At 35.5% G+C, this 20,598-nt stretch overlaps 2 protein-coding genes across 2 annotated transcripts in view; both read left to right on the top strand.

The window, feature by feature from the left end:
• The first annotated feature begins 1,616 nt into the window (after positions 1 to 1,616).
• On the top strand, positions 1,617 to 6,648 carry LOC107742959 (ATP synthase F(0) complex subunit C3, mitochondrial-like). Its single transcript, XM_016556049.1, has 5 exons — positions 1,617 to 1,715; positions 1,890 to 1,964; positions 3,116 to 3,190; positions 5,190 to 5,353; positions 6,086 to 6,648. Exons 2-5 carry the CDS (start codon positions 1,926 to 1,928, stop codon positions 6,198 to 6,200), a joined length of 393 nt encoding a protein of 130 aa, XP_016411535.1. The 5' UTR covers positions 1,617 to 1,715; positions 1,890 to 1,925; the 3' UTR covers positions 6,201 to 6,648.
• A 236-nt stretch (positions 6,649 to 6,884) lies between these two features.
• The window catches only part of LOC107742976 (cyclic AMP-dependent transcription factor ATF-2-like), a 36,679-nt gene continuing 22,965 nt past the window's right edge, over positions 6,885 to 20,598 (top strand). The window contains exons 1-9 of the mRNA XM_016556065.1: positions 6,885 to 7,055; positions 7,843 to 7,912; positions 8,068 to 8,164; positions 8,250 to 8,368; positions 9,242 to 9,367; positions 10,648 to 10,826; positions 11,717 to 11,831; positions 14,857 to 14,943; positions 20,524 to 20,593. Coding sequence (XP_016411551.1) covers positions 7,865 to 7,912; positions 8,068 to 8,164; positions 8,250 to 8,368; positions 9,242 to 9,367; positions 10,648 to 10,826; positions 11,717 to 11,831; positions 14,857 to 14,943; positions 20,524 to 20,593 — 841 coding nt within the window. The 5' untranslated portion in view covers positions 6,885 to 7,055; positions 7,843 to 7,864. The remainder of the gene's footprint in view (positions 7,056 to 7,842; positions 7,913 to 8,067; positions 8,165 to 8,249; positions 8,369 to 9,241; positions 9,368 to 10,647; positions 10,827 to 11,716; positions 11,832 to 14,856; positions 14,944 to 20,523; positions 20,594 to 20,598) is intronic.

Genomic DNA, 20,598 nt, shown 5'->3' with positions numbered 1-20,598 from the left:
ATATATATATATATATATATATATATATATATATATATACATAAACACACACACTTTTTAATTTTGTAATTGTTTTAATTTAAATTTTATTTCATATTTCAACTTTAAATTTGTAAGGTCCACGCACTTGGCCCAATGAAGGTATCCAGTGGTGGATGAAGGTTTCTTACTCTTAGGATCTGTATTATCTTTTAGTCTACTTTTGTAAGATTAACACCATTGTACCACTCACCCTGAGACTCTTCAAATGATACCAAACATGACTGTAAATCTTATTTGCATTCATATAGAACATTATATTCTACCATTGACCATTCTGAGTGAGCTGGGTGAAGAGACGGATGGGTGCGGGGAAGGAAGGGGATGAGAAAAAACCCAATGCATATGTGAGAGACATTTTCCCGCATTTTCTCTCAGTGAGATGCGGAAACAGATGTCTGTATGTGAATGCACTGTGTGTGTATTGTCTGTCTCAGAAGATCAAAGTATCCGAGTTTCTTTTATCCTTACAAATTTGAACACAAACACAATGCAAAAGGCACACACACATGAAATTATTTTTTTTTAGGTTCAGAACATAGTTTTGTATAATATCAATATTAAAAGTATGTGACATTACAATCATGTATAATTTAATTCTGTGTAGTTTTTGTTTCTGTTTAGTTATCACCGAAATAAACGCCGTTACTTTGCATTTGTTTTTATCCAATTTAATACAAAATATCTTAACCCTTGGCAGTTTGATAAAACGTCGAGTCAACCGTCTTAGAAAAAAAGGTGAGAATCTGTCACTGCATATACAAAAACTAAAAGGCACATCTTATTTACCCATAAATGGTACATTTTAGTACCTTTTGAAAGGGTACTGCCCAAGTGACAGCTTTAAACCTTTTTTTTTTTTTTTTGAGAGATAGATTAAATCACTTAATTGACCCTTATGACTGGTTTTGTGCTCCAGGGTCACATATCTGGAATCCGAGGGTGCAAAAAATCAATATATTGAGAAAGTTGTGCAAATGAAGTGCTTAGCGAAGCATATTACTAATCAAAAATTAAGTTTTGATATATTTACGGTAGGAAATTTACAAAATATCTTCATGAAACATGATCTTTACTTAACTTTCAGTGACAGCACCTTGCCTTTTTGATAGAGATCGGCCACTTCTGTTCAGGTTTTTAATCTTTACCTAAGACATATCTTTTTAAAAACACTTATGGGTTGGAAAACCGCTGTATGCAGTTTTATTGTGTAAATATTTAGTGTTGTGCATTTGTGTTTCCTTTAATTTATTAATTCCTTTTATTTCTAGTTTAATTCTATTTCTCTGTGCATCACTTTGGTCGGCTCTGTCGTTATTAAATGGGCTATATAAATAAATTAAACTGAAACTGGAACTAAAAGATGAAAATCGATCATTTTGACCCAGACAATGCATTGTAGGCTATTGCTACAAATATACCCGTGCTACTGATGACTGGTTCTGTGCTCCAGGGTCACATGTGTGGTAATACATTATTATTATATTCTATTGGCGTATTTATGATAAAGTCAAAACTATTTTGGATTTCTGTGGCATTGTGAGTTGTCTCTGAGCTCTTTCCAATAAAGCTCGAAAGCAGCGACCTTGCGTTGACGTCACGCCAACATCCGGGTCTTCGCGCAGTGTCGCTTGTGCGCAGGCGCACTTCAACCGGCGTTTCGACCTCTGCCTTCGGTGAGTTGCATAGAAATAATTGCGTTCACATAAATCTACATTCATCTTCAGTCTGTGTGATCTCAGAGCCGCGGGTTTGATCGGGATAGTGTTAGCACACGCATTCGTTGCGTACGACAGGCCTATTTCTCCAGCTCGTATAATTCCTCTCTGACTTCATATTTTGTATTACAGAAGTCCCAGGCCGCTCAAAATCACTCACCTGTCAAAATGTTCACCTGCGCGAAGTTCGTCTCCACACCTGCCCTGGTGAGTGAAGTCTCCTTCAGAAAAACACTGTGTGTGAGTGTGAGTGTGTGTGAGTGTGATAAATGCAGATCTAGTGTCTAGTGCTTGATTTTATACACCTGTGGCAATGGGTCTGATTGAAATTCAGGTTCAGCATGTGTCAAAATGTTTTCTTAATGAAAACAGCCGCTCAACTAAAGCTGTAAACTTTACAAGGAACCCTGTCAGTTGATACATCTGATCAATATGAGATAAAATAAGAATAAAATTAACAACAGAGTCAATTGAGTCATTGTAGTGGAGCAGAGTGTCCCATCTGCCCCAGAGTGGACACAGTAATGTGTGTGTGTGTGTGTGTGTGAGTGAGTGAGTGTGAGTGTGAGTGAGTGTGTGAGTGTGAGAGAGAGAAAGCGGCCTGCGGGCTCAACCTGACCTCAGTAATTCATTCATTTCGAGACGCGTTTAAAAGCGTTGACGCAAAACGTCACGCGCTGTTATAGTTTACCTTTGACCTTTTGCTTCAGTTTCAAAGTTTTGAGCTCGCAAAACGCTTAACAGGTTAAGATCAAACGCTGGGCTGGTTAATAACACATTAATCTTGTCAGCCTCCTGTGTTAGTGGATGGTTGTGCCACCCAGTCTGGTATTTCTTGTTGTATATGCATTGAATAAGATGCGCATAAAACTACGTCTTGTCCTGTTGTATCTCTGCCACCTCAAATAGATTCATTTGAGTTATTAGGTAACTTTGGGTAACTTATTTCAGGAGCAGCCCTCTGGAGTTGTCTTTATCAAGGGCACAGTGGAGCTTAGCAGCCCATTGTAATAGACAGGTTGTTGGTATTGGCCTTGTTGGTTAACACTTAACACACTTACGGTGATGAGTTTTAGTGGATCTGTCCTATATGAAGACCACTTAATACCCCTAATATATATATGTGTCTTCTTAATGCAGTGTTGCCGCCAGCACACATTTGTCCTGTAGCGAACCTTGAGCCGTAACTTATGTACATGCTTCAGAAACTGACTTTTTCCAGAATACATGCCTTTCAGAAGACGGTTAACTACTGTTCACCACTGTTTGAATTCACAAAATTGTTTAGGTTATTCTTCTATAATCCATTAACACAGTGTATTTGTGTGTGTGTGTGTGTGTGTGTGTGTCTGTTTTAGGTGCGTGTGGGATCCAGGTCCCTGTACAGGCCAGTTTCTGCTGCTGTGCTTTCCAGACCAGAGGTCAAACCAGAGGTGATTGTCAAACCTGCCTTTTGATTTTCAATATATCTCTCTTCATTTACAGTAGCTCTTAACGGTCATGCTTTGTAGACGATGTACAAGGCATCAGTGTAAGAATAACACAAAAGATAAAGTGTAACTTGATCTACTTCTTTGAAATAGAGCTCTTCTGATCCACTGCAAGCATGCTACTTGGGTAGTTCGCGCAAAAATGATCATAATTTTTCCACCCTCATGTTGTTCTAAATTAGAGGTCGACCGATGTATCGGTTTTGCCGATTAATCGGCACCGATAGTTGATTGCTGGAACTATCGGTTATCGGCAAAAATCCATGCCGATAGTTTTCCGACTTGCGTCTGTTGCTGGAGCGGCTGAGAAGGGTCTGCTGTCATTACACAGAGCGAGAGCGCCCTCTAGTGGTTGAAATCAACAGCACATGCTATTGATACTGCACGCTGAACAGAGCGGGAAACTTCAGACGTGAATTTAAATGCAGCTGACAGAAAATCCTGCCGCGCCATTGACATGGTTTTCCATTAAATTACATTATATTTGTCGTTGTTAATTGTGGTTAATGTACATAATGAATTGTGTATTGTGCATTTTCAGTGAAACGTTTGTCTTTCTGTGGCTCTAGTAAAGTCTATGCTTCATTTATAGAGCTATAATATAGATCTCGCTTTCTCTTTCCGTTTGCTCTGTTTTTTAAACACCGAACTTCAAACTCCTCTATGCCTCATTGTTCATTCTTGAAGTAAACTTGTGTCCGTTTGGTGATTAAATAAACTGTTTTTGTGTGTACATTAATGAGGAAAAAAAATTAACTTAAATGATTTTAGCAAATGGCTGCAATATAACAAAGAGTGAAAATTTTAAGGGGGTCTGAATACTTTCCGTACCCACTGTACATACAATATCCATATGTATATAATTTTAATGCTATGGCCTTTGTGTATATATTTAAAGATGTGCATCTTTAAGCATGACTGTTGAAATGAAATGGTAACACTTTAAAATAAGAGACCATTTGTAACATTAAGATTAATGAAAGCCGTTTAAGTATTGTTCCTTGTTAGAGTGTTAATTTCAACATTTACTATTATTATTATTACTACTACTACTACTAGTATGATTCAGTACTGTTTTTTTTTAATAAAGCACTATTTTAGTTTTTGTTCAGTATCCATTTTAAAAACTATCGGTTAATTAATCGGTATCGTCCAGTGTGGTCCAACCTAGCTATCGGTATCGGCAAAATCCACGATCGGTCGACCTCTAATCTAAATACTTCGGTTAAGCCTAAATTAAATCTGTTCATCATATAAAGCGATTGTATGTCTTTATATGACTTGGATTAAAAAGCTCTATTCATATCTTTTTAGGTCTGGGCAACGATTAATCGCATCCAAAATAAAAGACATACACATAGAGTATATATTTTGAAAATATTTACATGTATTTATATATTTATATTCATATAATTTATATTATATACATATATTTAATATATAAACATAACATAAATATATACATGCATGTGTGTGTCTTTATATATACATAATAAAAATACACAGTACACACACACATTTACAAAAACTTTTATTTTGGATGCAATTGATCGTTGCCTAGCACTAATATTTATTAATTTCACAACACCTTTACGAGCTTTTTCGATAATATTCTTAGTTTTGGTTACCTGGACTTTCAATGGAAGGATAGAAACCTCCCAGGTCTTATTAATGTGTTTTCAAACATTAACAAAATAATGTAATGACATGATGACACTTTTCATTTTTGTGTGACTGTCTCTTTAAGGCATTTGAAATAATTGTAATAACTTCTCTGCTCCTTGTGAACTTGGTATTTAGCCCCGGTCAGAAAAGTGATTTCTTGTCATTGAAGTAGACATCATGTTTGAGCTCTCTGGCTATTGCTGTTACGGGACAGTAGGTGGCAGGCCGAACACTCGGGTCGTGTAGAGGTCAAGTAAGTCCTCTCTTCCTCTTGTAGGTCCTGCCTCAGTCGGCCCTCAGGAGCTTCCAGACCAGCGCTGTGAGCCGCGACATTGACACCGCTGCCAAGTTCATCGGAGCGGGAGCTGCCACCGTGGGAGTGGCTGGATCCGGTGCTGGAATCGGAACAGTGTTCGGGAGCCTTATCATCGGATATGCCAGGTAAGAGACATTGAAATTTCAGATTATGTATTAATTTCACATTATAATATATTATTTTATGATGTTACATTATTATACACTACATTTAGGGTTAGTACGTTTTTTTTTTTCTTTTTTTAAGACGTCTCTTCTGCTCAACAAGGCTGCATTTATTTGATCAAAAATACAGTAAAAGCAGTAATACTGTGAAACATTATTATAATTTAAGATGTTTTCTATTTGAATATATTTTAAAATCTAATTTATTTCTGTGATCAAAGCGGAATTTTCAGCATCATTACTCCAGTCTTCAGTGTCACATGATCCTTCAGAAATCAGTTTAATATGCTGATTTGCTGCTCAAGAAACATTTCTCATTATCAATGCTGAAAATATTAATAGTAATATAATATATAGTAATATAATGCTGCTTAATATTTTTGTGGAAACTGATTTTCCAGGATTCTTTTATGAATAGAAAGTTCAAAAGAACAGCGTTTATTTGAAACATAAATTTTCTGTAGGAGTATGAAATAATTTGCTGTTACTTTCAATCAATTTAATAAAAAAAAAAAAAAAAAAAATGTATCCCAAAAAAGTACTATCCCCCGAATTTGAGCTGTATTGTTTCCAACAAAGTAAACATGCATTTCAAAGTAATTGAAGTATTAAGGATCTTACGTTGTCCAGATGTTTGCAAATGTCTCTCCATGTTAGCAAGATTCAGTAAGATGGTTGTGTGTTATTTTGCAGGAACCCATCTCTAAAGCAGCAGCTCTTCTCTTACGCCATCCTGGGCTTTGCTCTGTCTGAAGCCATGGGGCTCTTCTGTTTGATGGTTGCTTTCTTGATCCTGTTCGCCATGTGAAAATCTGCTAGTTACGTAAACGCATTTAGTACAGTTGTAACTACATATTTTTGCTGTTGCTACCAAAACGTCTGCTGTCGGTCTCTGTGAGAGAAAATGTATGAATAGAAAGTCCACTAAATCATGTAACAATTAAAAATTGTTCAACTATTTAAACCCTCGATCCTGTTCATGCCCACTGAATGAGAAAAGCAACCGCTCCATCGGTGCTGCTGGCATATCAAGCTGAAACTCATCATGGAAATAAAGAACCTGATAGCACTTTCTGTACATCAGAATAGGGATGATGTTGTGTCTGTAGACTGTAAGGCCCATTCAGATGTTTTCAGGGGTTAAACTGTTGGTCAACAGTATGACTGTAAATTTATAGCAGTTGGTTGAAAGCCAATTAAAACCTCAATTGCTTTTGTAAATTGCATTAAATAAATTTAGATCACAGTTTACCGTATTTTTGTGTTGTCTGTATTTGTTTTTATTCACATAATATTACTTGCATGGTTTTCATGGTATACCAACACGTAGTAAAAGACGCTAAACTTGTGAAGAGAGCTACAGTGAAAAATATTTTGCTTATGCACAAATATTATGCATTACATTAAAAAGTAATGTGTTAAATCTGATATAAAACGAGTTTAAATTGTCAAAACCAGAGCTCATCACTCGCGAGATTTGAAGTGTGAAGGGCTCAGCAGAGCATTTATTCATCGCGAGATCAGAGTTTAAAGGGCTTGGCTCTGGGTTGAGCGGAGTACCTAATTCTCGCGAGAATATCTGCACTGAAGAGTTTAGCGGAGTTTCCAACTCTCGCGAGAGGTGGTATAAGTGTGCTTTGGCTCTTCAGGGTTCAGCCTGCGGGTGAGTAAGCGCGTAAACGCACAGTAATTATAAACAAACACGCCTTTTTACACAAGCTTTCGGGTGACTAGCAGAATCGTTTGAATATGTATATGCCCTAAAATGCATTTTTATGACACATTCAAAGCTTGTCGGTGTTTCTTTGTTATTAATATGGCGACGCATGCTAACAGCTAGCTGAGTTTCCATTGAAATAAATGAGAGATGAGGCTAAGCATTGATTAGCCTGCTGATACTGATGTAAACAACCTGTTTTGTGATGATACAGTCCTGGTGTCGCTGGAAATACACAGGTTTGTGGTTAAAGACACAAGCGCTTTGAGTTTGGCTCTGTGGAAAATAGAGATACAGTGTTGTTTAGAGGGATTTAAAGCAGAAAGTGACAATAGGTTGTGCTGTTATCAATGAGCATCAGCCTGATCATTACAGCATCATTACTGTATGTGAGTTACTGAGTGGTTTAATAAACACATAGAGGCCAATGCCAAGTGTTTACATTTATATTATACAGATAGTGATGCATAATCCCTGTTATTCTGCTTTTAATCTTATAAAATCCGTATTTATGTCCTGGCAAACCTGCTTTGACAGCTTGGTCTGACACAACATCGTTCATTAAGCTCTTAGTAACAGTATCAGAGAATAATACTTACTATTGCACATTATTATGGATATTGAATAATGCTGATTGATATATAAATCACGTGTTTTTGTTCTTAGGTGTGGCTTTAAATTATGTTGTTGATGAATGACAAATTGCAAGTTTGTCTTTTTTCCATGTTATCAGGTGGCAGACTGAAGCTGTGAATATGAGTGATGATAAACCATTTCTCTGCACTGCTCCTGGCTGCGGACAGGCACGTGATCACTGTTACACACTTAAAGCACTAACAGATATTTAAATATACACTCCAATTAAGTTACATGCTTTTTTGTTGTTGTTGTCCATTTTCGGTTTCATACTACTATGTATGGTTCATGCATCTACATAATGACTGTCTGTCTGCAACAGCGATTCACAAATGAAGACCACCTGGCGGTGCATAAACACAAGCATGAGATGACCCTGAGATTTGGTCCAGCACGCAATGACAGTGTCATCATCGCTGGTGAGTCTGAAAAGTCAGCGGTTCACAATAAAAGCAGATGAACATGAACTATTATTATTCATGGCTTTATGGGCTACTGTTGCAGACCAGACACCGACACCGACCCGCTTCCTGAAGAACTGCGAGGAGGTCGGGCTGTTTAACGAGCTCACCAGCCCGTTCGAGCATGACTTTAAAAAGGCCACGGAGGATGACATTAAAAAGGTAAAGATGTCAATTTATAACTCAGCTGTGTGATCATTTTGCAAATAAACTGTCATTCAAAGATTTGGGGGTTGATCAGATTTTTTTTATGTCTTTGAAAGGAGTCTTTTTATGCTCACCAAAGCAAAAAGAGTAATATAGAGAAATATTATTACAATTTAAAATAACTGTTTTCTATTTGAATTGGAAAAGTGTAATGTATTCCTGTGAAGCAAAGCTGAATTTTCAGCATCATTACTCCAGTCTTTAGTGTCACGTGATCCTCCAGAAATCAGTCTAATATGAAACATGATTATTATTATCAATGTTGAAAACAATTGTGCTGCTTAATATTTTTGTGGATATACTGTTATATGTTTTTCAGGATTATTTGATGATTAGAAAGTTCTAAAGAACAGCATTTATTTGAAATATAAATCTTTTGTAACATTATAAATGTTACTAATAAAAGTAATACAAGTTTATTAGGATTAAAGGTGAAAGTGGGTTTTACAGGCATTGTAACACAAATGTCTAGAACAAAAAAAACATTAAGATTTTTAGTAAGTTCCTGGTCCTATTTTGCATGATGCATGAAATTGTAAATTCAACAAACAAAGATTATTGGAGTATGTTTTTACTAGAAAATACAATGTCAATCTTTCTACTTCAAAATTTCAGATTTAATTCAAAGTGCTCCTTGCTGTTTTATTTGTGGAATATACTAGAAATGCAATTTTCTGCACCAAATGTCAGCATAACCATCAAAATCAAAAATTTAACATAACATTTTAAAATACTTTTCAATCCCAGTGGATAAAAGCACATTCCTCCCTTGCTTGTTTTGTGATATATGCGCGTAATCAAACATTGATCTACATGTTGTTATTGCAGTTGCCTCTGGACTTGTCTCCTCTTGCGACTCCTGTTGTTCGAAACAAAATAGAGGAGCACACACCCATCGAGTCCCACCGAGACAGCCCCCGTCCCCACCCTGAGTCGACCACCACTGACGACAAGGTGAGATTCAGTACTCTGCTATACAGAGAGCTGCAGTAATAGGTAGGACTTTTTTAGGTCCTCTATGTGTGGTAGTTACTTGAAGAATATTTCATGCAAAGGAGCTTGTAGTAGAGCAAAGTCCACCTCAAGGATCCTAGGCTCATATTGTGCACAATTGTGTTGTCAGTAATTCGTAGTTTGTGGGTCTTCCCTAACTATAGCCTATGTTTTAGCAGTCTAGGTTTGTGTGACTGCCTTCTCCCCTCATTCCACAAGTGAAAGGTGTTTGCTGCTTAATGTAGCTTGTCCCAGAGCTACTGGCTTTTAGATGAAAATACATTTCTTCAAAGAGATACAAAAAAATAAAAAATGTCCCTCCTTCCCGTAGCTCTATGAAGAAATCTCTTTGTTGGCCAGAGTGTGTGAGAAAGATGATACTTCCTTCCTAAGTCAGCAAATACGCTGATTCTGACTTTATGATTGAAGCTGAAACAGTTTTAATAAATAAACATTCACTTTGAGCGCTCTGTGATCTCCAGAAGCATGATTTTTTTACTCATGGTCTCTAATGTGAACTCTCAAAATGCTGAAAATATACATATTTCTTAATTACAGTAGTTACCCTACTGTTCAAAAGTTTGGGGTCAGTAAGTTTTTTTTTTATTTTTTTTATAAAAAAAATAAATTGATACATAAACTGTAACTTCTGATCAATAAATTGATAAAATCGTATTATAAATAAACAATGTTCTTTTGAACTTTCTATGTATCAAAGAATCCTGAAAAATAAGCATCACAGTTTCCACAATTTTCGGCAGCACAACTGTTTTTAACATTGATAACAATAATCAGAAATGTTTCTTGAGCAGCATCATATTAGACTGATTTCTGAAGGATCATGTGACACTGAAGCCTGGAGTAATGATGCTGAAAATTCAGCTTTGAAATCACAGGAATAAATTACATTTTAAAATATTAAAGTAGAACATTATTTTAAATGGTAATAATATTTATCAAATAAATGCAGCCTTGGAAAGCATACGAGACTTAACTTTAAAAGCATTAAAAAAAACCTACTCCCAAACTTTTGATTGCAGTGAAGTAATTTTTTGAGACTGATTTCTTTTATGCCCTCTGTCATCCATCAACTGTAGATCACTACAAATTGCAGTCTTTTAATTCGCAGATGAATAATGTATGTGTTCCCTGTGATGTAAAAGCTACAAGCACAGTAATGGAGATCAGTGTAGTTTTGTGTGAGCGCTTGATGCAGCTTGGCTCTCGTGTGGTGTTTTCAGGAGGTTTCTTTGCAGCCGACCTCTCTGCCTCCATCCACTATAGTCCGTCCTGCCTCCCTCCAAGTCGCCAATGTACTACTGGCCAGCAATGAGGCTGGTGTTGTTATTCAGCGAGCTCTCCCATCTCCAACATCTAGCTCTGTTATAACCCAGGTCCCATCCTCTAGTAGACCGATAGTGTAAGTAACTTCTAAACGTTACTTATTCTGCGCCTCTCTTAGTTTGCCATCATTTTTTCCTTTCACGCCTCATTCGGTGTTTGGTTTTCGTCACTCATTTACTTGGAGAATTTATGATTTAGTTTCAGTTGCTTGTGATCCATGTGCCTTTACTTTTACATCATAGAACTGACAAGTGCTCGGCCATCAGACAGGTTTTGTTTGAGCCTTTTGTTTTGTTTCACACACCAGTTGAAGAGAAAATTCTAGCTGTTGTTGTTTATGTTCTTATCACTTAAAGCCAACATGAACACAAAATGATTGACACTGTTTGCTTTTAATACACTTTTTATTTTTTGCATGATTTATCACAAAAAAGTTTGTAATATGTAATTAAAATGTAATAATTGCTCTGCCCTAAACAGTTTTCTATCTCTATTTTTTAAATCTTGCCAATAGTTTTTATGTAATTTACAGCAGTGTATAATATATATATATATATATATATTAGTGCTGTCAAATGATTAATTGCATCCAAAATAATATAAAAATAAAAAAAGTTACAGTAGCAAATAACTATAGATATTAAAAATAAGCATTGTGAATGTGATTGACTCTTAGTCACCTCTGACTCAGTTCTGATAAGAAACATTTATTATTTTCCATTTAATATATTTCTTGATGGAAAAAAATATTTCCCGTCCTGTTTCTCCTCATTAAAAATGTCACATTACAAAAGTAAAATACTGTGCAATTGCTGTTTCATGTTGACTTTAAAGCATGTATAGCTTGTTTTTGTAGCTTATTTATGTTACGAGCCTTTGCATATAAATTCTGTACTTCAATTATTTTAATGTAACATTTGTTATGAATTTTGTTTCTGTTTGCCCCATCTCTCTGTCTGTCTTCAGTCCGGTGTCCGGCACGTTTCCGGTTCTGCTGCAGCTGCCTAACGGTCAGACGATGCCAGTCGCCTTTCCAGCCACCATCGCCAGCTCCAGCGTGCACATACCCACTGCCATTCCTGTGAGTGTCCCACACGCACTCCTCTCTCTCTAGTGTGTAGAGAAAGCTCCTGGGCAATGAGTTTACATCATTAACGGGACAGTTCACCCAAAAATTTAAATTCTGTCATTAATTACTCACCCTCATATCCTTCCAAACCCGTAAGACCTTCGTTCATCTTCAGAACACAAATTAAGATATTTTTGATGAATTCCAAGAGCTTTCTGACCCTGCAAATACAGCAACGCAACTACCACGTTCAAGGCCCAGAAAGGTAGTAAGGACATTGTTAAAATAGTCCATGTGACATCAGTGGTTCAACTGCAATGCTATGACGCTATAATAATACTTTTTGCAGGAGCCGGCGCTTTGACGTTTCTTTGCACACAAAAAGTATTCTCGTAGCTTCATAACATTACAGTTGAACCACTGATGTCACATGGGCTATTTTAAGTTATGAAACTTGCCGGATGTATTAAGCATACAAAGACCTCTTCTGTATCAAAAGATCAAAGGGAAATTTGGTTTCTCACATCATGAACCCTTTAATGACAGCATACTCATTTTTGGGTGAGCTAACCCTTTAAACCAGTGAACATGTTCGTTTTTTAAGAGATCATTACATGGTAAATATGATTTTCCTTGCTTTTTTTAAATAAACGTCTGGTACTGGCTATGTAGATACAACCTGTGAAAACTCTGGAACAAAAATGGGCAATTCAGAAATTGACATGGTGTCGGAGGCATAGCCTTGTGAGCGGCCTCAACATATGCTGCAAATAGAATTTGAGTCCTGACTCGAGATCCTTTAACCCAGTCCCGCTGCACTCTCTCCTCTCCCATAGTTTCCATGTCTCTCCGTAACTGTGCTTATTTTAAAACAAGGGCCAAAAAGTTTGACATGGTTTTGACTTAACAAAATAGGTCATTTAAAAAGTTTCATAGGCATTACAACCATGAGCTCATTAACATAACCACCAACCCCTGATAACAAGATGTGTGCTGTTAAGATCAGACTGACATGATCAGGGATTGTTAAAAAATACTTTTCAGAAGGCTGCTACACAGCCAGAAACACACCATAAAGCTTGACACGTTAACAGTTCAGAGAATTACAGTGTTCAGTACAGTAAACTCTGTAATATATTTTTCCATGATATGACTTGTTTAATTCTAAGAGTCCGAGAGAGGGTGGAAAATACTAGACATTAAAAACCTTGACAACAGTATAATTGAAATTGTCTGTGAAGGACATTTGGCATAGAATTTCTAAACAAAGGTATATTAGAAAGCAGCCTAATATTGGAAAAGCCTTTCGAATGCACCTGTGATGCCTTAAAATGCTGTCTATAATTAGGCAGCTCACTAGGTTTTGGAGTTTTTGTTTCACGTCCAAAATGCCTGTAGAGGGCAGATTTGTTTTTTGGCTAATTAGACATTTTAAGGTCATCTCCTTTGTGTTCCATTTCTGCAGAATTATGACGTAGTAGATGGGTTTGTCCTGACCGCTGTTTGTCAGAGATGTGATCCACAGCCGTTTATGGTTATACACACACACACACACACACACACACACACACATCCAAAGTACAGTTAACACAGAGGCTTGACTAGAACAACACTGAATGTTCAGATTCAGATGTTTTCCTTTCTTTAAAAACCCTCCCCTCCAAATCAAGTGGTCACAGGAGTCACATTTGCGACGCATGTTACTACATGTGTAAAAAGCAATCTGTCCCCTAACCAGATGTAAACAGGTTTCCCAAATCCAACATGAGTGTGCTGGGAAGTGATCTAAGCACTCTTAAACACGGCCCCAGTGCGTCGAGTGTGTTTAAGTGTGTGTTGGTGGATGAAGGACACTGCGCCGCTTTCATGACGTCAGCCTGTGAGGTGTGCGGTAATGTATGCAGAGACACATTATCACTCATACACACGCGTTTGGGGCAGTTCAGACCCTGTGTGTGTGTGTTTGTGTGTGTGTGTGTGTGTGCTTGATGATCTGTGTGGAACACTGAGCAGCATATGATTATGTCCCGTAGGCTTTCAGCAGGAGGAAAGAAGAGAGATGGGGAAAAAAGAAACTAAGAAATATATTCCCTAATACCTACTGCAGTGTTTTATATAGGATTTAGGTTACACTTTATTTTAAGAAGTCCTTGTTACAGTTGTAGTATTGTTGTTGCTGTCGCCATGTCGTGGAGACGCTGTGTGTTTCGTTGCGAAAGCTAAAATACTTTGTTTGGCCTTCCAAAAGAGGACGCAAATAGAAATCAGTGTTGTATTTACAACACTGTTCCAGAACAGTTCAAACCAAATATTAGTGTGTGTGCATGCATTTTACTGAGGACTGTTTCCTGAACCTGGTAGAGAAGACTACAATGCCTTCTGTTCTGACTCACAGGACTGTAAGTAAGTTTTTTATATTTAAAGTGTTTTTATATTTTATATATTTAAAGCGAGCCGTTTTAGGGGGGTGTGGCTGACTCTGAACTTTTATAAAGAATATCTCTTTGGATTTGAGACTTTAGTCTTTGCAACTTTACAGATCTTCTTTATGCACCAAGAGCTTGTAACACTCCAAAGAGAAAGGAAAAATTGAAATCGCATCATATGACCCCTTTAAGTACTATTAAGTAACTACATGTACTTACTATTTGGTTAGGGTAAGGATTAGGGCTTGGCTTTGGGTTAGTTACATGTAATTATGCATAATTTATTGTTATTATAATAGTAAGTACATGTATTGTCTAACAAGGACACCTTAAAATAATGTGTTACTGGATTTTGTTTTTGGCAGGAGACCCTTTTTATTATTATTTTTTTACGGAAATATAAAAATGCTGTGGTGTTATTATCTGATACATTATTGTACATGGTACATTTTTGTTTTCTTGTTTTCATTGCTCATAGTAGCCGCTTAGCCACAGATATGGGCTGAGCCCTTTGTGTCTTATTTAGTTCTGTTTGCTTCTTTTATTTATCTCATTTAGTGTGTTGGAGACAATGCATTGATGTTTTCTGTGGTGTCTGTGTGTGTTTTCAGCTTGTCAGACCAGTCACCTTAGTGCCTAGTGTCCCTGGAATCCCTGGCCCCTCCTCTCCACAGCCTGTCCAATCAGAAGCCAAGATGGTAATTTCTGCCCCGCTCATTTACATATGCATCCACATGCACCTCATTTACAAGCATGTTTTAGTGTAAGCAGATTTTCCTTCAGCTCAGAGGGACTGAGGATGTACAGTCCACAACACTGACACAACAACATTGAGCTTTCTGTAGTTCCTGTACAAGAGCACAAGAGGGCATCTGGCTGGACTGTTGAAGTAGTGGATGCTGACATGAACTTTGAAATCTAGAGATCAGCTATTTCCATGTTTGTAGAGAAATTTGAACATGCAGTACTGGCCAAAAGTGTGGAGAAATTATGATTCTTTATGTTTTTCAAAGAAGTCTTTTATTCTCACAGAGGCCACATTTATTTGATAAAAATGCAGTAATAATAGTTACATTGTTAAACATTTTTACAATTTAAAAACAACTGGTTTGTAATTGAATATGTATTAAAATGTAATTTATTCCTGTGATGTAAAATGTAAAAAAATGAGTAATATTCTGAAATATTATTACAATTTAAAATAACTGTTTTTTATTCAAATATATTTTAAAATGTAATTTATTTCTGTGATCAAAGCTGAATTTTCAGCATCATTACTCCAGTCTTCAGTGTCACATGATCCTTCAGAAATTATTCTAATATGATGATCTGCTGCTCAACAAACATTTATTTATTTTTTCTGCTTAATATTTTTTGTGACGTTTTGGGTAAGTGAAAGAAAGAAAGAAAGAAAGAAACAAATGCTTCTGTTTAGCAAGGCTGCATTAAATTGATCAAAAGTGACAGTAAAGACATTTTTAATGTTATAAAAGATTTCCATTTTAAATAAATGCTGTTCTTTTGAATTTTCTATTCATTAAAAAATCTTAAAACAATTTATAATTTCACAAAAACATTCAGCAGCACAACACTGATGAAAATAAAAACTATTATTATTAACTGAGCATATCAGAAAATGATTATTAGAAGGAATTCTGAAGAGCTTTCTTTCAAAAACATTGAAAATATTAATTATTCCAAACTTTTGACCAGCAGTCTATGTAAATGTTCATTATTTTTTAAATTGTATGCCATCTGCATCTCTCAAACGCAACCATTTAACCCTGTCCCTAAAGTTATTGTAAAAAAAGTTATCAAACAAATGTTTTTTCTTCTTTAATATGTGGGAACTATACATTTATTAGTTATTACAGACCAAAATTTGGGCTTAAATTGTCATAATTCATGAACGCTTTGGATCCTAAGACCTAAGGTTGCACTCTTTTTTTTTTCTTTTTTTTTTTTTTGAGAAGACAGTCTGCAGAAGTAAAAACATTTCAAAATATTAAAGTATCAAAAAGTTATATAAGTTTAAATTTAAAGAAATGTAAAGAAAATGCACTGTACAATTTTTTTTATTTTATATAAAATAAATATTTTACAAAATATTTTTAAATCCAAAATTGCTTTAAAATTAAAGCCTTATGTCCAAATAATTTATGTTCCAAATTTGAAGTTGATATAAAAAAATCTGAGGTTCCTTTGAGATTTTATTTAGAGCATTATACCACAAACAGCCACCGGGTGCCACCAACTCCATTGAATTTTTTTATGCATTTTTCTGTCACACGTCTAAATTTCTCTGTCAATATTACTTCTATCACAAAATAACCACCGGATATGGAAACTCAGACCTTTCCAAGATTATAAAAAGTTTTGATTCTAAAAGACCGTAATACATTTTGTAATATGACACTTGACACCGCCCACTAAGGAGGAGAAGACCGCTAAAAGCTTTTAAAGTACAGTTTCCATGGTAACACAGTGTCCGATTGCAAAATGGTTTTCACAGGATGAATTTTGAGGTTTTAAGCTTTCAAATGATTTAGAGTTTATGATGATTACTAAAATATCTGATAGAGAAAAAAGACAACGAAGAAGAGCGCTAGTCAACCTGACTTAAACTAGTCAGGTTTAGGGCTAAATTAAGTTATCACTCAGTAGGGGCTAAGTCTGCAACCCTGCATTCTTCAAAAAAATCATCAAAAAGTCAAGTTGTTAAACTGTATTCAGTCATTTCCCAAATTTTAATAAAATGCCACATAATATTTAACATGAGCTCTTGAAATGACCTGATTTTACTAACTCTGTTGCTAAGAAATTAGACTTATTTTTTAAGCTATTTATTTATATGCATATGGCCAAATAAGTACTTGCTTGCATCCATGCATCCAAACGAATGCACATCTACCCCATGACCAAACATTCATAACATGCACCACATCAGCATACTCACATATGCACATAAAACATATTCATACACATACACCTTCCAGATAACCTCCATCTACAGGAAGCACACACACAAAACCTCAACTCATCAGAAAACATCTAATGAGCCCTCGTCAAGCAAACACCCCTCATCTCTCTCTCTCTCTCTCTCTCTCTCTCTCTCTCTCTCTCCTGCCACACAGACACGGCACTTTACAAGGACTGATGATGCTGCAAAGACCACAATAATGATAATTAACTTGCTGAATTTAGAAGATTATGCTGTTAATTAGTTACAAAATAAAGATAAGTAATAAAGGAGCAGATGGTTGAATAAAGCCCTCGAGATGGAGGGCTACTGCTCTGATGGGGCTCCGATGGCAGATATGAAATATGGATCTGACTGGCCCCGCACACATCGTTCACAGTCCCTCTGTTTCTCTCTCTCTCTCTCTTTTTCTCTTTCAGTCGTTCGCTCAGCCCTTGCGTGACTCGTTCCACGTGAATAATTTCCTTCTAGTCGTGTAGAGACGTGGAGTTCGGGAAGGGTGTTGCTCTATAAACTAATTTGCTAGATAGATTGGTCTGCCGAGGATGGCTGTTAAAATAATGCTCTTTTCTTGTTTTTTCATGAAAATTAATGCGTCCTCCGTGCCTGTGGCCATGGTTACACACCTCACCTGCTGTGGGGGGCGTTTGTTAACTCTCGCGCTCGACTGCTTTCGGGCCACATCATGGTTTCCTACAAAGGGTTTTAAAAAACCAAGTCAGCTTAGAAGAACTATGTATGGAGAAATAAAACTTCTCTGCATCTGTCGTTCTGAAGACTGGATTTCTGTTTGTGTTTGTTTCACATTAACTGAAATAAAATGTTAAAATACATATTTAGTGCGACTTTATATATACATATATAAGAGGGTTGCCAAGGTAGCATTTCTAAATAAACTAAATTTAGTTTAACTTGATGTACTAATATAACTAAAACTGAAATAAAAATGAATGAAATCTGTATAGACATAAAAAATGACAAAAAATGACAGACACAGTTACTAAAACTTAAAATTAAAATGAAACCTAAAACCTATTAAATCCTAAAATTAAAACGAAAACAGAAAATATAACTAATATAAAAACTTGTTCAAAATAATAATAAAAACAATAATTGTGTCTCAGTAATGCTAAGATAACACTGCACAAACTGTATGAGGATTAGACATTTAAATTTATTGATTTATCTTACTGCTGTCAAACGATTAATCGCATCCAAAAAAACATTTTTTTTTTAAAATTATTAATGCTGAAAACAGTTGCTCTACTCAATATTTATGCGAAAACCATTATTTCTTTATTTAACAGAAATGTATTTGAAATATAATTTTTTTTTAACGGTGTATAATTCCTGTCACTTTTGATCAGTTTAATGCATCCTTGCTGATTAAAATAATTTTTCTTTTTTTAATTTTGAAAACTCTTACTTACACAAAGGGTTTTAAAAAACCAAGTCAGCTTAGAAGAACTATGTATGGAGAAATAAAACTTCTCTGCATCTGTCGTTCTGAAGACTGGATTTCTGTTTGTGTTTGTTTCACATTAACTGAAATAAAATGTTAAAATACATATTTAGTGCGACTTTATATATACATATATAAGAGGGTTGCCAAGGTAGCATTTCTAAATAAACTAAATTTAGTTTAACTTGATGTACTAATATAACTAAAACTGAAATAAAAATGAATGAAATCTGTATAGACATAAAAAATGACAAAAAATGACAGACACAGTTACTAAAACTTAAAATTAAAATGAAACCTAAAACCTATTAAATCCTAAAATTAAAACGAAAACAGAAAATATAACTAATATAAAAACTTGTTCAAAATAATAATAAAAACAATAATTGTGTCTCAGTAATGCTAAGATAACACTGCACAAACTGTATGAGGATTAGACATTTAAATTTATTGATTTATCTTACTGCTGTCAAACGATTAATCGCATCCAAAATAAAAGTTTTTGTTTACATAATATATGTGTGTGTACTGTGTATGTTTATTATGTATATATAAATACACACACATACATGTATATATGTAAGAAAAATATGTTATGTTTATATATTTAATATAAATTATATAATATAAATATATACATGTAAATATTTTCAAAACATATACTGTATGTGTGTGTATTTATATATACATAATAAATATACACAGTACACGCACATATATTATGTAAACAAAAACTTTTATTTTGGATGCGATTAATTGTTTGACAGCACTAGTTTATCTACATTATTGCTCAAATGTTCACAGAAGTCCCTGTGTGGTTTTTAACATGTTTTTGTAAAATGTTTTGGTTAACATTTTTTTTTTTAAATTAAACTATTTTATATTTATTTAAAAAATATTTGTTTAGCTTTATTTTCTTATTTTTATTTTTTGTTTTACTTATTTAAAGCTTCCATGTAATCAACACTTCATTGTCACAAAAGTATATAATTTTTATTATTAATGAATTTAATTTAGTTTTTAAATTAAATTTTCAGTAAATTATTTAGATGCATTTGATAAATCATTTTAATGCTTCTTTAAACTTTTGAATCAATGTTAGTGCAGTGGCTATTGAGAGTCAATATCACCAAAATACTGAAAAAATATTGACAATTTTTTTAACTGCGTCAAACCCTAGTGTTGTCATTATCGGGGGTTGCTCATAGTGAAGAGAAAAGCTCTTGGCGCTGAGGTCTCTATGCTGCACACGCTACAGTACGCCAGGGAAAGGCAGATTTCCCTGACAAGAGAAAATCACAGGCATCTCCAGGGAATAGGGAATTAGCTACGACAGCTCTTACTCCTGTGGAAGAGCTCTGAGGGAAGCATCTGTTTAAAGCTGTGATGAATATGTTGTTTTAATCCTTGCCTCTGGTTTTCCGCAGAAGTTAATTATTCTAATCTTCAGTTCTCGCCTCTCTCTAATGTAGTTTAGCCTCCTGATCCCAGAGAGAGAGGGAGAAAGATAGCACCATGTTTTCCTCATTTCGCTGCTGGAACTATAGACAGACATGCTGAAGAGAGCGAGGTTTTATGGTTAAACGCTATGCAAATAGGCAGATTTCAGTCTGTTGCACATTGCAGCATTGCAGCTCATTGTGGCCAGAACCTCCCACTTAATCAGAAAGGGCCCTCCGACTGACATTTAACATGGCCAATCACAGTTTGGTGTTTTGAATGTGACATTTAGGGCAGGTAGATGTGAAATTCAACCCAAAGCAAGCAGATAAAACTAGGTATATTCTTCTTGCAAAGAAGTTAGTAATAGATGTTGACCTGACCTCTGACCTGCAGAAGCTGAAGGCGGCCCTCAGTCAGCAGATCCCTCAGGTAACCAACGGCGATGCAGGTGACATCCAGAGCAGCTCG

This window comes from Sinocyclocheilus rhinocerous, unplaced genomic scaffold (assembly GCF_001515625.1).
Source record: "Sinocyclocheilus rhinocerous isolate Xijiao unplaced genomic scaffold, SAMN03320098_v1.1 scaffold45, whole genome shotgun sequence".
Taxonomy (NCBI): Eukaryota; Metazoa; Chordata; class Actinopteri; order Cypriniformes; family Cyprinidae; genus Sinocyclocheilus; species Sinocyclocheilus rhinocerous.
The sequence above is the reverse complement of the archived record's forward strand: the minus strand, read 5'-3'. Positions and strand labels throughout refer to the sequence as shown.